The sequence below is a fragment of the Erinaceus europaeus genome, chromosome 12 (assembly GCF_950295315.1).
Source record: "Erinaceus europaeus chromosome 12, mEriEur2.1, whole genome shotgun sequence".
In the NCBI taxonomy this organism is placed as follows: domain Eukaryota; kingdom Metazoa; phylum Chordata; class Mammalia; order Eulipotyphla; family Erinaceidae; genus Erinaceus; species Erinaceus europaeus.
The window spans coordinates 62,435,300-62,453,187 of NC_080173.1; the positions used below are offsets into that span (position 1 = coordinate 62,435,300).

A 17,888-nucleotide genomic window follows, 5' to 3' on the forward strand; every position below is an offset into this window, starting at 1 on the left:
TCCACAAAGACTTTCATGACCAAGACACTCAAGGCCCTAGGTTCAACCTCCAGTAGCACATTAAGCCAGAGTTCCGCAGTGCTCTGATATAAATAAGTGAGTCCTCTGGTTTACCTGGTAGTGTGCTTTGTGTAAGATAGGCCCGTCATCACTAAACCATATTTCACTAATGTAGTAAGATTTGACTAAGGTTTTCTCTGGGTTAATTATTTTTTTTCTTTCTCCCGCAGGGTGGTCCAGGTGGTTCCAGCACTGGATTTGGAAACTTCGAGGAAATTGGACCCCTTGACAGTAACCTCAAACCACGAAAAACAACCTGGGTACAGTGAGGACAGTCCCTAACTGAAAAGTGCCATGTAGCCTTTCCAGGGCTGAGCGCCCCTTGCTCTAGCCTATTCTGGGTGGGATTACAGATTTATCAGTAGCTCTCAGCCAACTTTTTCTCTCTCTTTTTTTTTTCTTTTTTGCCTCCAGGGTTATTGCTGGGGCTCAGTGCCTGCACCATGAATCCACTGCTCCTGGAGACCATTTCTCCCCTCTTTTGTTGCCCTTTTGATTATTGATGTTGTTGATGTCGTTTGTTGTTGGATAGAACAGAGAGAAATCAAGATAGGAGGGGAAGACAGAGAAAGGAAGAGAAAGATAGACACCTGCAGATCTGCTTCACCTCCTATGAAGCGACTCCCAGGTGGGGAGTGGGGGGCTCGAACTGGGATCCTTCCGCCTATCCTTGCACTTTGTGCCACGTGCGCTTAACCCACTGCGCTACCGCCGGAACCCCACCTTTTTCTCTTTCATGTGTATCTTGGGGCCTTGGGCACTTAGCCACAGGCCTCCACTTTACCCAGCATCTCCCATTTCTTGGGACTGCTTATTCTACACTGGTCTCTCTTGTCTCTTGGTGATTTTTTTTTTTAAGAGGATAAAGAAAAATTGAGGGGTGAAGGGAAGATAGAGAGGGAGAGAGAAGGACACCTGCAGACTTATTTCACTGCTGGTGAAGCAATTCCCCAGCAGATGGGGAGCCAGGGACTTGAACTGGGGTCCATACTCTTTCTAGTGCCCTTAACCCTGTTTGCCACCATTTGGCTCCCTCTCTTAGTGATCTTTTTATCCACTTACCCACAGAAATCTACTCTAGTGGACACTCTGAACCTTGTCATTATCCATATATTGACCTATAATTTTAGATTCCTGGTCTCACCTACATTCTCAATCCTTCAGTTCTTTCTAGTCTCTTTATCTCCTACCATCTTCCCCAGCCACCCTATGTGTATGTGTGTGTGTGTATATATATATATATATATTTAGTAGTGAGGCAGAGAAATGAGAAGGAGAGAAAGATAGAAGGATAAATGAGGAGAGGGGGCATCAAACTAACGTTGAGAGCCTCATCTTACCAGTTCCTTGCTCTCTGTTTTATCACCTCTAGGTCGCACCGTGTATGTTTGTCTTTCCTTCTTGCCTCGCCTTTTCTTTTTTCTTTTCTTTTCTTTCTTCTTTTATGAGCATACTGATGAGCTCTGGCTTATGGTGATGTGAGGATTCAACCTGGGACTTTGGAGTCTTGGGCATGAGAGTCTGTTTGCATAACCATTATGATATCTACCCCTCCCTCTTTGCCATAGTAATCTATGCTCCTGCTCCTTTCGTTTTTAATTCCTTTTAGCATCAGGATTATAATATATATATATATATTTTTTCCCTTTTGTTTCCCTTGTTGTTGTTGTTGTAGTTGTTGTTATTGATGTCATCGTTATTAGATAGGACAGAGAGAAATGGAGAGAGGAGGGGAAGACGGGGGGGGGGGGGGAGAGAAAGAGACCTGCAGACCTGCTTCACCGCTAGTGAAGTGACCCCCCTGCAGGTGGGGAGCCAGGGGCTTGAACCGGGATCCTTCCGCCGGTCCTTGTGCTTTGCGCCATGTGTGCTTAACCCGCTGCACTACCACCTGACTCCCCCCAGAATTATAATCTTATAATACCTTACATGTCTGGTTTTGCTGGATTTGTATAAAGTGATCAAAGGATAATTGGTGACTGATCTAATCTCTGATTTTCCCGTGGCCTGTAGCTCCAGTCTGCCAGTCTCTTGTTTGTGGATAACCCGGTGGGCACTGGGTTCAGTTATGTGAACAGTAGTGGTGCCTATGCCAAAGACCTTGCCATGGTGGTCTCAGACATGATGGTTCTCCTGAAGGACTTCTTCAGTTGCCACAAAGAATTCCAGGTAAGTGAAAACCCAGGAACAGCTAAGAAAGGGGCTCGTAGTAGCAATACTATGTCCACCTCAGGTCCAGTGCCAGTTAATTTCAGAGAGATTTTTTTTTAATTTATTATTTTTTTATTTAAGAAAGGATTAATTAACAAAATCATAGGGTAGGAGGGGTACAATTCCACACAATTCCCACCACCCAATCTCCATATCCCACCCCCTCCCCAGTAGCTTTCCCATTCTCTATCCCTCTGGGAGCATGGACCCAGGGTCATTGAAGGTTGCAGAAGGTAGAAGGTCTGGCTTCTGTAATTGCTTCCTCGCTGAACATGGGCGTTGACTGGTTGGTCCATACTCCCAGTCTGCCTCTCTCTTTCCCTAGTAGGGTGGGTCTCTGGGGAAGCTGAGCTCCAGGACACATTGGTGGGGTCTTCAATCCAGGGAAGCCTGGCTAGTATCCTGATGACATCTGGACCCTGGTGACTGAAAAGAGAGTTAACATACAAAGCCAAACAAATTGTTGAGCAATCATGGACCCAAAGCTTGGAATAGTGGAGAGGAAGTGTTAGGGGGTACTCACTGCAAACTCTAGTGTACTTCTGCTTTCTTACTTTGGTGCCATACTCCAAACTCAATTTCTGCTTTGCGTTTCTACTTCTTTTTTTTTTTTTACATGCATAACATTCCCCAGATTCCCATTTAACAATACAACCCCCACTATTTCATTCATCATTTTTCATGGACCTGTATTCTCCCCACCCACCTACCCACCCCAGAGTCTTTTACTTTGGTGTAATACTCCAATTCCATTTCAGGTTCGACTTGTGTTTTCTTTTCTAATCTTGTTTTTCAACTTCGGCCTGAGAGTGAGACCATCCCGTATTCATCCTTCTGTTTCTGACTTATTTCACTCAACATGATTTTTTCTTTTTTTTTTTTTCAACATGATTTTTTCAAGGTCCATCCAAGATTGGCTAAAAACGGTGAAGTCACCATTTTTTACAGCTGAGTAGTATTCCATTGTGTATATATACCACAACTTGCTCAGCCACTCATCTGTTGTTGGACACCTGGGTTGCTTCCAGGTTTTGGCTATTACAAATTGTGCTGCCAAGAACATATGTGTACACAGATCTTTTTGGATGGATGTGTTGGGTTCCTTAGGATATATCCCCAGGAGGGGAATTGCAGGGTCATAGGGTAGGTCCATTTCTAGCCTTCTTTTTTTTTTTTTTTTTAACCAGAGCACTGCTCAGCTCTGGTTTATGGTGGTGTGGGGGACTGAACCTGGGATGTTGGAGCCTCAGGCATGAGATTCTGTTTGCATAACCATTATGCTATCTACCCCTGCCCTGAAGTTTTTTGTTTGTTTTTAGCAAAAGACCAGAGCACCATTTACTGCTAGCATATGATGGTACAAGGGATTGAACCTTGGATATCTAGAACCTCAGATATACATATCCTGTGCTCTAATGCATTGAGCTATCTTCCCAGCTCTGGAACCAGTATTTTATTTATTTATTTATTTTAAGATTTATTTATTAGAAAGGTAGGAGGAGAGAAAGAGCCAGACATCACTCTGGTACATGTGCTGCCAAAGATTGAACTTGGGACCTCAGCTTGAGAGTCCAACGCTTTACCCACTGCGCCACCTCCTGGACCACTACTTTATTTATTTTTTTTATTTATAATATTTAATTACTTTCAAAAGCAAGAGGAAAGTAGAGAGACTCAAATACTGCTCAGCTCTGGCATACAGTGACTGGGGATGGAACTTAATGATTTTGGGGGCTGCAGGCATAGGAGTCCAGTGCACTGCTGCTACTGCTACTGCTACACTATCTTCCTGGGCCTGGAGCCAGGTTTGGTTTTTTTTTATTCACATCAGAGCAAGTTCTGCTCTGGCTTATGGTGTTGCGGAGATTGAACCTGGGACCTGGGAGCCTTAGGTATGAAAGTCTGTTTGCATAACCATTATACTATCTCCTTCACCCTGGAGCCAGTATTTTAAAGATGTCTTTTATTTATAACATATCAGGAAGAAACTTTCACATGGGCCAGAGGGAAGGAGGTAGGAGGGGAAGGGGGGGGGGTCACATGTACGTGTCAGAAATCCAAGTGGAGACCTTAGGCATGCAAGTCTAGTGCTCAACTACTTGAGCTATTGATATTTTCCCAGCCATGGAAGCCAGCATTTTAATCAGAGATAATAGATAATAATCAGACACAGGGATGTCTGTTATATGCAATAGGAATTTGAAATTACTACTTGTGAAATACAAAGCACTCAGGATCTCTAATTCTCTGTCAATTCCTTTTATTGCTAGGCGGTTCCATTCTACATTTTCTCAGAGTCCTATGGAGGAAAAATGGCTGCTGGAATTAGTCTAGAACTTCATAAGGTAACAGGAATGATGGCTTGACTGTTCTATTTTGAGACAGAAATTGTTAACCTTTTATACACACTTGATATAAAGTACACTTTGAGTAGGGCTTTGTACTTGCAGGAAAAGGTAGTTAATTGTTGAGTTGTCAGAAAAGTCATGACACATTTTTGTATAGAAAAACATTTTCCCAGCAACCCAATATTTAATAATAACTACAGAGTTTCACAAGCAGTGATGAAATTGCCCTACCATGTGTCAAACACGCTATAAAGCTGTGGTGAAAAACTAATGTGGTACTGGCATAGCAACAGACAACTAGGTTAAATGCAACAAGATAAAGGAGCCCATAAAATCATCTCAGTTAGTAGTTTTCCTTGTACTTTTACAAAGGTATTTCATGCTTATTTAAGCTAATTCATATATATGTATTTTCCCCATTTCCTTTTTAATGAGTCATGCCACATATGTGAGATTTTATTGTTCCTGGGCCACTGTTTCATTCAGATAAATGGTAGGGAGGGGTGGAAAACATTACAGCACCTGAGCTGCCCATGGTGCCTTTGTACTCCCATATGGTACCTGGGCTCACACCTGGGCCAAACACATGGCATAGCAAATACCCTACCTGGTGAGCTTTATTTACAAATAATAATATATATATATATATTCTGTATGTGTTTCTTTTGTAATTTAGCAGTCTACCTTGGAGTTTTTCTCATATGAGTCAGTAAAATCATATTCTTTTTTTTTTTTTTTTTTTTTTTTTTTTAGTGTTGTTGTATCATATGCTATGGAACTAACCATAGCTAATGTAGCCTATCCTGCTGATGAGTTATTTAAGTTGTTTACGTGTTTTACAGAACATAAGCATATTTATTTAGTTATTCAATACAGAGCATTGCTCAGCTTTGGCTTATGGTGGTGCTGGGGATTGCACCTAGGACCTTTGGTGCCTCGGACATAAAAATAAGCCTTATGCTGTCTCCCCAGCTTAATGTATTACTTTTATTTTTATTTTCTTTTTCTTTTTTTGAAATTATTTTTTTTATATTTATTTGTTCATTGCCCTGGTTGCTTTATAGTTGTAATTATTATTGTTGTTGTTATTGATGTCGTCATTGTTGGATAGGACAGAGAAATGGAGAGAGGAGGGGAAGACAGAGAGGGGGAGAGAAAGAGAGACACCTGTAGACCTATTTCACTGCTTGTGAAATGACTCCCCTGCAGGTGGGGATCTGGGGGCTCTAACCGGGATCCTTATGCTGTTCCTTGCTCTTTGAGCCACGTGTGCTTAATCTCCTATGCTACCACCTGACTCCTTTCTTTTCTTTTTTTTTTTTTTTAATATTTATTTATTATTGGATAGAAACAGAAATTAAAAGGAAGGGGAAGATAGAGAGGGAGACACTTACAGACCTGTTTCACTCATCAAGCTTTTCCCCTGCCGGTGAGGACCAGGAACTAGCACTTAACCAGGTACTCTACCGCCTGGCCCCTATTTTCTTTTTCTTTTTCTTTTTTTTTTTAATCCCTCTTTTTTTTTTTTTTTTTGCCCTCTTTTTTTTTTTTTTTTGTAGTTAATATTGTTGTTGTTATTGATGTCTTCATTGTAGGATAGGACAGAGAGAAATGGAGAGAGGAGGGGGAGAGAGAGAGGGAAGAGAAAGATAGACACCTGCAGACCGGCTTCACCGCTTGTGAACCGACTCCCCTGCAGGTGGGGAGCTGGAGGCTTGAACCGGGATCCTCTCGCTGGTCATTGTGCTTTGCGCCACCTGCGCTTAACCACTGTGCTACCACCCGACTCCCTATTTTATTTTTCTTAATGAGACACACAGAGAAAGAGAGACAGAGAAAGAGACACATGCATCAGAGTACTGCTCAACTCTGACTTGTGGTTCTGGGGCTTGATCCTGGGACCTCAGAGCCTCAGGCAAGAAAATCTTTTGCATAACTATTGTATGTCCCCAGATCCAATGTATTAATTTTAAATGAATAAAAGCAGCAGGAAGGGCATAACGTAATTCAGAGGCATTCGATCCATCCTGGAGAGAACCTCCTGTCGGAAGCCTGCCTGCCTCCAGTGACTTCACTAGTACCTCATGTGATGATTGCACCCAGGGAGCCCTGAGCACCTTGTGAGGAGTTACAGACCTCAGAAGGAGAGGTGGCATTGTCTCCCCTATAGAATCTTAGGACTTGTACCAGAGCCCCCACGCTTGCTGTTTTTCACATTGTGAAAGTGTAGAGAGAAACTCAAATGCTTCCTGTTACAATAACTGAGTGTTACTCCTGCTGTCTGGTAGGTATCTGAGGTCTTTGGGTACCCTGGGTTCCTGGAAGAGTGGGCAGAAGTCTTCTGTGCTCAGGAAAGGCAGCATAGAAAAGCTTAGCTCTGGGGAGTCAGGTGGTAGTGCAGCAGGTTAAGTGCAGGTGGCACAAAGCGCAAGGACCGGTGTAAGGATCCTGGTTTGAGCCCCCAGCTCCCCACCTGCAGGGGAGTCGCTTTGTAGGTGGTGAAGCAGGTCTGCAGGTGTCTATCTTTCTCTCCCCCTCTCTGTCTCCCCTCCTGTCTCCATTTCTCTGTGTCCTATTCAACAACTATGACATCAATAACAGCAATAAACTACAACAATAAAACAACAAAGGCAACAAAAGGGAATAAATATGAATGAAAGGAAGGAAGGAAGGGAGGAAGGAAGGAAGAAAGAGAAAGAAAAGCTTAGCTTCTTCCTGTTGAGGAAGGTGTGGAGGCACTGGGTTCCCTTGGCAAGGATGTTGCTTGACTTCTCTATTTTCAGGCTGTTCAGCAAGGAACCATCCCCTGCAACTTTGCCGGGGTTGCGTTGGGTGACTCCTGGATTTCTCCTATTGGTAAGTAAAGGATTTTCAGACATGTCTTTACTCCCTTTTCTTATCATTTCCTGGGACTTTGGGTTATGTGGTCCAGGTCAGAGAACAAGGCAGTAGAATTTTATGGGTCCTTGAAGAAGTCATCACAGAACATGTTTGCCCCCGGAGCATCCTAGAAAGTTGGGGTTGAGAATTCATGTAGGGTGGGGGCAGATAGCATAACGGTTCTACAAAGAAACTCTCATGCCTGAGGATCCAAAGTCCCAAGTTCAATCCCTTATACCATCATAAGCTAAAGCTGAGCAGTGCTCTGGTAAAAATAAAATAAATAATAAATAAAAAAGAACTCATGTAAGCCCCTACCATGAGCTGTCTCTGGCTAAATCAAGCTTTCATATTTGTTTCTCACAAGATTTTTTTTTCTGTTTTTGTCTCTGGGGTTATCACAGGGGCTCGGGGCTTGGTGCCGGCACTATGAATCCACTGCTCCTGGTGGCCGTCTTTTTTTTTTTTTTTTTTTTCCCTCCAGGGTTATTGCTGGGCTCGGTGCCTGCACCATGAATCCACTGCTCTTGGAGGCCATTTTCCCCCCTTTTGTTGCCCTTGTTGTTGTAGCCTCATTGTGGTTATTATTATTATTGCCATTGTTGATGTTGTTCATTGTTGGATAGGACAGAGAGAAATGGAGAGAGGAGGGAAAGACAGAGAGGGGGAGAGAAAGATAGATAGACACCTGCAGACCTGCTTCACCGCCTGTGAAGCGACTCCCCTGCAGGTGGGGAGCCGGGGGCTCGAACCGGGATCCTTACGCCGGTCCTTGTGCTTTGCGCCACATGCGCTTAACCCACTGCGCTACCGCCCGACCCCCCGTCTTTTTTATTATATTGGATAGGACACAGAGAAATTGAGAGGAGAAGGAGAGAGTGGTCCGGGAGGTGGTACAGTGGATAAAGCATTAAACTCAAGCATGAGGTCCTGAGTTCAACCCCCAGCAGCACATGTACCAGAGTGATGTCTGGTTCTTTCTCTCATCCTATCTTTCTCATTAATAAATAAGTATTTTTTAAAAGGAGGAGAGAAAGGCAGACACCTGAAGATCTGCTTCACTGCCTGTGAAGCGACCCCCCTGCAGGTGGGGAGTCGGGGGCTCAAACTGACATACTTGCGCAGGTTCTTATACTTTGTACAATGTGCACTTAACCCAGTGCACCACTGCCCAGCCCCCACAAGAAGAAATTTTGGTGGTTTGGGAAGTGGCACAGTGGATAAAGCAATGGTCTCTTAAGCAGGAGGTCCCGAGTTCAATCCCCGGCAGCACATGTACCAGAGTGATGTCTGGTTCTCTTTCTCTCTCTCCTCCTATCTTTCTCATTAATAAATAAAATATTAAAAAATTTTTTTTGCAGTTAAAGTTGTCCTAAAGAATCAGAGAGGAGGTTGGGAGTAGATAGCAGTATGTAAAAAGACTCTCATACCAGAGGCTCCAGAGTCTCAGGTTCAATCTCCTACACCGCTATAAACCAGAGCTGAGTAGTGCTTTGGTTAAAAAAGACAAACAAACAAAAAAAAGACTCAGAGCAGAGGTAATGGAGTGTGTCCTGTGACACAGAGTGAGTAGTCTACTGAGGATTCAAACCCAGGTCTTCTTTGTCACGTTGTCCTCTCTACCACCTTGTGCTAGCATGAGCATCTGCAGTGAGACTCCCATTTGCAGCTCGCATTGATGGCAAGACAAGAAAACCCTCAGGTCCTGCATTTCAAAAGTTTACAGTTTCATAACCAAGCATCCCTGTCAGGAGTGCTGACAAAAATTAACTTGAGTCACAAGCATTAGAGTGTGTGGCTTCAGACACCTGACATAATTACCTTGGTGGATTTCACCCCCAGATTTCTAAATCTCAGAATTTCAAAACCTTTACCATTTTGAATCATCTGATTCTTTGTTGTAGGGAGCTGTCTTGCAGATGTCTATCTGCAGTTTCTCCACCCTTTGGACGTCAGTATTACCACCCAGTGTGACAGAGAAAAATGTTTTTCAGACTCTTGTCAGATGTCTCCTATGGGACACAGTTGGCTAGTTGAGAATTACTGCACTAACATAACAAAAGGTGGCTTTTTTGCAGGCAAAAACAAATTGCAGAGTTAGAAATCAGAAAAGTTGCTTTTGGAAGAAAGTGGGGAAGCACTGGAGAGGGACAAGAAACTCTCTAAACTGTGCTCCATATCTCAGTTTGGTGGTAGTTAACACAGAATTTCAGGTTGGGTGGTGTGCATTTATCAGAACTCTCTAAATATACATTTATGACTGGTGTTATGTAGTTTTATACTTCAGATTTCTGTTTTTTATTTATTTATTTTTCCCTTTTGTTGCCCTTGTTGTTTATCATTGTTGTTGTTATTGCTGTCATTGTTGGATAGGACAGAGAGAAATGCAGAAAGGGGGAGAGAAAGATAGACACCTGCAGACCTGCTTCACCGCCTGTGAAGCCACCGCCCTGCAGGTGGGGAGCCCGGGGCTCAGGCCAGTCCTTGTGCTTTGTTCCATGTGCTTTTAACCCACTGCACCACCACTTGGCTCCTTGTTTTTTTAAAGATTTTATTTATTTATTAATGAGAAAGATAGAGAGAGAAAGAACCAGACATCACTCTGGTACATGTGCTGCTGGGGTTCGAACTCAGGACCTCATGCTTGAGTCTAGTACCTTAACCACTGCACCACCTCCGGGACCACTGTTGTTTTTTTTTTTTTAATCTTTATTTATTTATTGGATAGAGATAGTCAGAAATCGAGAGGAAGGGGGGACAGAGGGAGAGAGACAGAAAGACACCTGCAATCCTGCTTCACCACTCGCAAAGCTTTCCCCCTACAAGTGGGGGCCGGGGGCTCAAACCTGGGTCCTTGTGCATTGCAACATGTGCACTCAACCAGGTGTGCCACCTCCTGGCCCCATTTGTGTTTTTTTTTTTTTTTTAATTTTTTAAAATTATCTTTATTTATTGGATAGAGACAGCCTTTCAATTCTAGAATATTATGGCCTGAATGTTATGTTTCCTTTTTAAAATTTTTATTTATTTATATTATTTATTGGATAGTGTTGTTGAAATGGTCAGGTTGGGGGCCAGATGTTGTTGTTGTTGTGGTCAGGTGTCAGGCTGCACCTCGGAGAAGAGAGAGGAAGTCCAGAGCAAGTGGGGTACACAAATCTTTATTATAGGATGGGGGGGTGGCTCAGGCCATGTGGAGTCAGCCGACAATGGCCGTCCCCACTACCTGACCACGGGGCGAGAGAAGGGAGAGAGATCTGAGAGAGAGCCGAAGGAGCTGAGAGAGCTAGGGGGAGAGAGCCCAGAGAGAGCGAGGGGGGGGGGTGAGGGGGCTTTTATTGGGCGACAACCAGGGGTGACGTGTGGGGCCAGGATTGGTTGAAGGGGGCACTGCTAGGATTTGAGGGGTGTGGTAAAACCTGGGGGCGGAGACTGCATCAGAATAATTCCTCAGCGTCAGGATAGATACAGACAGGAAGAGAGAGAGAGAGAAAGATGGGCATCTGCAGCCCTGCTTCACTTGGGAAGCTTTCCCCCTGCAGATGGGACCTGGGGCTTGAAGCTGGGTCCTTGTACACTGTGATGTAAGCGCTTAACCAGGTGCACCACCACCTGGCCCCAATGTTATGTTTCTTAACTTCTTTAATCTGCTAATTCAGATTTATGAAGCAAACCTGTTCTATTAATGATTCTAACTTACAAATCTTTGTTTGTTTGTTTGTTTAGAGCTGAATTTACCTACTTGCTTAGTTTCATCCACATTGCCCCTCCCCCTAGCTTAACTCTATTAACCCAGAATGAGAAATTTAAAATAATCTTTGTAACAGATTGGAGGGGGAAAGGTTTGTGCTTCACAGGCAGTGAAGCAGGTCTGCAGGTGTCTATCTTTCTCTCCCCTTCTCTGCCTTCCCCTGCTCTCCATTTCTCTTTATCCTGTCTAACAACGACGGCATCAATAACAACAACAATAATAACTAAAACAACAAGGGCAATAAAAGGGAAAATAAATTTTAAAAAAATTAAGAAAGGGGAGTCGGGCTGTAGTACAGCGGGCTAAGCGCAGGTGGCGCAAAGCACAAAGACCGGCATAAGGATCCCGGTTCGAACCCCGGCTCCCCACCTGCAGGGGAGTCGCTTCACAGGCGGTGAAGCAGGTCTGCAGGTGTCTATCTTTCTCTCCTCCTCTCTGTCTTCCCCTCCTCTCTCCATTTCTCTTTGTCCTATCCAACAACAACAACACCAACAATAATAACTACAACAATAAAACAACAATGGCAACAAAAGGGAAAAAAATAAATTAAATAAATATAAAAAAAAATTTTTTAAAAATTAAGAAAGAACTAATTTCCTGGGGCAGAGGATAGATAGCATAATGGCTATGCAAACAAACTCTCATGCCTGAGGCTCCAAAGTCCAGGTTCAATCCCCCGCACCACCATAAGCTAGAGCTGAACAGTGCTCTGGCTAAAAAATAAATAAATAAATTAATTAATTAAATAAAATAAAAACTAACTTCCTGGGAGTCAGGCCGTAGCGCAGCGGGTTAAGCGCACTTGGCGCAAAGCGCAAGGACTGTCAGAAGGATCCTGATTGGAGTCCTCGGCTCCCACCTGTAGGGGAGTTGCTTCACAGTTGGTGAAGCAGGTGTGAAGGTATCTTTCTCTTCCCCTCTCTGTCTTCCCCTCTTCTCTCCATTTCTCTCTGTCCTATATAACAACAACAACAACAATAACTACAACAATAATGAAAAACAACAAGGGCAACAAAAGGGAAAAATAGATAAATAAAAATATTTTAAAAAAGAAATAAAAGAACTAACTTCCTTATGCAAACAGACTCTCTTGCCTGAGGCTCCAACATCCCAGGTTCAATCCCCCACACCACCGTAAGTCAGAACAGAACAGTATTCTGGTAAAAATAAATAAAAAATTTAAAGAAATTTTTAAAAAGTACTAACTTCCTTCTTTCCTTCCTTCCTTCTTTTCATTTGTAAACACACATCTTACAGTGTACAAGAACCTGGGTTCAAGCCACTGGGCCCCACCTATAAGGGAGAAAGCTTTGTAAGCAGTGCTGCAAGTATTTTTTTAAATAAATAAATATATATATATATATATATATATATATACACACATATGTATTTTAATATATATTTGTTCCCTTTTGTTGCCCTTGTTGTTTTATTGTTGTTGTTATTGATGTCATTGTTGGATAGGACAGAGAGAAATGGAGAGAAGAGGGGAAGACAGAGAGGGGGAGAGAAAGATAGATACCTGCAGACCTGCTTCACTGCCTGTGAAGCGACTCCCCTGCAGGTGGGGAGCTGGGGGCTCGAACTGGGATCCTTACACCAGTCCTTGCACTTTGCGCCATATGTGCTTAACCCGCTGTGCTACTACCTGGCTCCCGCAAGTATTTTTGTCTCTTCCCTCTTTATTTCTGCCTGACTCTTTCAAATAAATAAACAATTTAGGAATAATAATAATTTATAAAAGATAATGCCCCCACAAGGAAAAAATAAAAATAGGACAACAGTGTCTTGTTATAAAACAGAGTCCCTAATGTTTTCAGGATATTCTTTTTTTTATTTTATTTACTTTCCCTTTTGTTGTTCTTGTTGTTTTTATTATTGTCATTGTTAGATAGGACAGAGAGAAATGGAGAGAGGAGGGGAAGACAGAGGGTGGAGAGAAAGATAAGACACCTGCAGACCTGCTTCACCACCTGTGAAGCGACTCCTCCACAGGTGGGGAGCCGGAGGCTCAAACTGGGATCCTTACGTTGGTCTTTGTGCTTCGCGACATGTGCTTAACCCACTGCGCTACTACCTGACTCCGGGTTTCAGGATATTCTTATACTACCTAGAATGGATTTTTTTTTTTCCTAGAGCACTGCTCAGCTTTGGCTTATTGTGGTGCAAGGGGCTGAACCTGAGACTTCAGAGCCTCAAACTTGAGGGTCTGTTTGCATAACCAAATTGCTATCTTCCCCCGCCCTAGAATTGATTTTTTTGTTTGCCCCTATTCTTGGCATTGCCAGAGTAGGAATGAAATTGCATAACTGAGAGCACTGAATAAGCATTGGGAGAAGTCTGCTTTGCTTTATCTTCTCTTTATTGTGATGCTCTGGATACCTGAATCAGGGCATGAAGGCTCTGAGGTTTCATGCCAGATGTTATTCAGAATCACAGCACTTCTTTATAGGATCTCATACTAGTTTCATAGACTTAGTAAATACACAGGGTGGCATCATTTGATCTCTAGAACAATTCTTTGGAGTAAGTTCAATTATTCCAGTTTGGAAGATAAAGAAACAGCGATTCAGAAGGAATAAACAGTTTGCTACATATAAAAGAGAACTTTTCATAAGATAGAACGGGAAGGAGAGAGAAAGAAGCCAGAGCACCGTTCTGGCATATGGATAGTAGTGCACTTGTTTTGCCATGTGTACCACCCAGGCTTGAGCCCAACTTCCACTGCATTGGAGGAAACTTTAGTACTGTGGTGTCCTGTTCTCTCTCTCTCTCTCTATCTGAGAAAGTCATCCTGGAGCAGTGAAGCTCCAATGGGGAAAGAAAATTAACAATTCTATTTTTATTTTATGTTATTTTGCCAGAGCACTGTTCAGCTTTGGCTCATGGCCGTGCAGTGGATTGAACCTGGGATGGGACTTTGCAGCCTCAGACATGAGAGTCTCTTTGCATAACCATTATGCTATCTACCCTCACCCCCAAAATTAACAATCCTTTAAGAGCTCTCCTAGTATAGAGATTGATGCTTCAAGTTAATCTGGAAGGTAAGATTATTTTGCCAGGCCAGGACTGTTACTTTTTATGAACAGTTATTGATTGCTTGATATGTAGTAATGTATTGTACTAGTAACTAGACAGAAATGTCCATGTCTTCAAAAAGATCTGTGTCTGTTCGGGATAGTAGACATAGCTACATGTGACCACTTTTTTTTTTTATTATTCATCAGTTAATAGGAGAGAACCATAGCATCTTAGGGTGGGGGTGGGTAGCATAATGGCTCTGGTAAAAGGGGGCAATAAAAAGAAGAAGAAGAACCTTAAGGAGGCCAGTGGGAGTACAGCAGGTTAAGCTCACATTGTGCAAAACACAGGAGGAAGGATCCCCGTTCGAGCCCCCGGCTCCCCACCTGCAGGGGGAGGGTCGCTTCACGAGCGGTGAAGCAGGTCTGCAGGTGTCTATCTTTCTTTTCCCCTCTCTGTCTTCCCCTCCTCTCTCTATTTCTCTCTGTCCTAGCCAACAACAATGACAGCGATAACAGCAATAATAACAGCAACAACGATAAACAACAAGGGCAACTAAAGTGGGGGAAGCCTCCAGGAACAGTGGATTTGTATTGTAGGCACCGAGCCCCAGCAATAACCCTGGAGGGAAAAAAAAAAAAAGAAGAACCATTAACATCACTCCAGCACATGTGCTGCCAGTTATCGAACTCAGGGCCTCAACTCAAGGATCCAGAGCCCTATCCACTGCTCTGCCTTCTGGCCATGGCCACTTCAATTTAAGCCAATTAATTAAGGTACAGAGAAATTTAAATCTTTCATGGCCTGACTAGTGACACAGTGAATAAGTTTTGTCTAATCCCCATCATCACATATGCCAGAGTGGTGCTATGGTTCTCTCTTCCCTCCTCCTCTCTCTCATAAGTAAACAAATAAGGGGCATGGTCTGGGAGGTGATGCAATGGATAAAGCATTAAACTCTCAAGCGTGAGGTCCTGAGTTCAGTCCCCAGCAGCACATGTACCAGAGTGATGTCTGGCTCTCCCTCTCATCCTATCTTTCTCATTAATAAGTAAAATCTTTAAAAAAAAAAAAAAAAGAGAGAGAGAAAGAAAGAAAGAAAAAAGAAAACAGATAAGGTGCTGGATGGCAGCTCACCTGGCACAGTGTACGTTTCTCACTCCCTCTCTTCCTCTCTCCCCTTGTAAAAAAAAGGGGCGGGGGCTCCCAGGCAGTGATGTACCAGGTTAAGTGCACATAGTAGGAAATGCAAAGATCCCAGCTTAAGCCCCCGGCTCCGAACCCCTGCGGGGGACTCACTTCACAGGTCTGCAGGTGTCTTGTCTTTCTCCCTTTCTATCTTCCCTTCCTTTCTCAGTCTCTCTCTGTCCTATCCAAAGGCGGGGAAGGGAAATGGCCACCAGGAGCAGTGGTTTTGTAGTGCCAGGACCGAGTCCCAGTGATAACCCTGGGAGCAAAAAAAAAAAAAAAAAAAAAAAAAAAAACGAAAGAATTTTTCAGTTGCTCAGTACACATTTAAAATACCCAACAATCATATACATGTAGGTAGCTGTTGGCTATTTTAGACCGCGCAGATACAGAAAACATTTCCATCGTTACAGAAAGTTCTATTATTAGACATGGCACATCTACAGAGATAAGCCAACTGTGACCTATAGGCTCCTCAAATGGCTCCTCCTACCTGCTTTGGTAAATAAGTTTTTATTGAGACATAGTAACACCCATTCATTTACATTTCATCTATGACTGTTTAGAGGTTGCTGCAGTAGAATTAAGTAGTTAAAACAGTCTGACAGGCCAGCAAAGTCAGGAATGTTTACTATTTGTCACTGTCCAGAGATGGTGTGTCAGTCAGCCCTTATCTAGATCAAGCAGGGACTGGGATGCAGTGGAACATGGCAGGTAGCTTTGTATGTAGGAAAGCAAGGCATATGCTTGGTTATTAAGCTGGTGTGATGAATGGTAGCTAGGTGCTAAAGGACATGGTATGCCTGCATTTCTCAGGGTATACTCTGAAGAAGATCAGTCCACTGAGGTGTTATACAAAGATGCATGCATAGTCAAAAATGTCTTGGAAATGCTAAATACAGGCTTCTCCCCTTTTGGGGTTTTTGTGGATTCAAAGCTTTGTGAAGTTCTGCAGTTAGGTCTGGTGAAATAGCTTAGTTGGATAGAATGCTACTTTGCCATGTACATGACCCAGATTTGAGCTGGGCCACATTGAGGAAAGCTTGGGGTGAGGGAGCATAATAGTTATGCAAACAGACTCTCATGCCTGAGGCTCCATCAAGTCCTGGGCTTAATCCCCCCACAACCATAAGCCAGAGCTGAGCAGTAAAAAAAATAAATTAAAAAATTTTTTAGTATTGGGGCCTTATGTATGTGATTTCACTGTTCCCTGTCTGAGTTTTTGTTTCAGATAGTGTGTGGAAGAGAAAGAGACACTGCGGCACCTGGTAAAAAAACAAGAAAACGGGAGTCGGGCTGTAGCGCAGCGGGTTAAGTGCGGGTGGCGCAAAGCACAAGGACCGGCATAAGGATCCCGGTTCGGACCCCGGCTCCCCACCTGCAGGGGAGTCGCTTCACAGGCGGTGAAGCAGGTCTGCAGGTGTCTATCTTTCTCTCCTCCTCTCTGTCTTCCCCATCTCTCTCCATTTCTCTCTGTCCTATCCGACAACGACAACAACAATAATAACTATAACAATAAAAAACAAGGGCAACAAAAGGGAATAAAAAATAAATAAAATAAATATTAAAAAAAAAACAAGAAAACTTCAGTGCTGTGAGCTCTTTTACTCTCTTCCTGTCTGTCAAAAAAAAAAAAAATAGAGAAAGAGAAGTTCTGCAGGAGAAAAGTGTGATATTCTTCATAGTCCAAAAGATATGTAGCCAAAATAATATTTTTTCTTCTATACTAAAGTTCTACGTAACTGAATTCATTTGAAATATACTGAATGGACCAAGGTAATGTTTATCTGGTAGAGTGCACACCACTTCATGCCCAAGGACCTGGGTTTGAGCCCCAGCACTTCACTGGACACCATGGACAGGCAGCACAAGGAGAAAGCTCCATGAAGAGTGGGTTGGTGCCTCAGTGTCTCTTTCTCTCCCACACACTATCTTAAACAAAAACTCAGACCGGGAACAGTGAAATCACACATACATAGGCCCTAAGACCAAAAAAATGGAAGTTGATGTCAAAGAGCTATTGGGACATTTTTTTTTATTTTTAAATTGCCACCAGGATTATCGCAGTGCTTGGTGCCTACATGACAAATCACCACTTCTGGTGGCCGTTTCTTTTCTTTTCTTTTCTTTATAAATAAACATAGAAATTTAGAGGGAAGGGGAAAATAGAGGAGAAAGAGGGCGGGGGGTGGTGGCAAAGGGGCACCTGGTTGAGTGTACATATAACAATGCACAGGGACCCAGGTTCAAGCCCCTTCATGAGGAAAGCTCTGCTAGTGGTGAAACAATGTTGCAGGTATCCCTCTGTCTCTCTCCCTCCCTATCACCTCCTTCCCTCTGGATTTCTGGCTATCTCTGTATTAGTGTAAAATATATATATATATATATATATATATATATATATATATATATATATATATATAATATAT

The 17,888-nt window shown here is 43.0% G+C and overlaps 1 protein-coding gene and 1 long non-coding RNA gene across 2 annotated transcripts in view; one reads left to right on the forward strand and one right to left on the reverse strand.

The window, feature by feature from the left end:
• Positions 1–17,888, reverse strand: part of LOC132541981 (uncharacterized) — a 235,734-nt gene that overhangs the window by 22,452 nt on the left and 195,394 nt on the right. The window lies entirely within an intron of this gene.
• The window catches only part of SCPEP1 (serine carboxypeptidase 1), a 52,691-nt gene that overhangs the window by 11,137 nt on the left and 23,666 nt on the right, over positions 1–17,888 (forward strand). The window contains exons 3-6 of the mRNA XM_007526705.3: positions 231–320; positions 2,074–2,229; positions 4,542–4,616; positions 7,403–7,475. Of these exons, the coding sequence (XP_007526767.1) occupies positions 231–320; positions 2,074–2,229; positions 4,542–4,616; positions 7,403–7,475 (394 nt within the window). The remainder of the gene's footprint in view (positions 1–230; positions 321–2,073; positions 2,230–4,541; positions 4,617–7,402; positions 7,476–17,888) is intronic.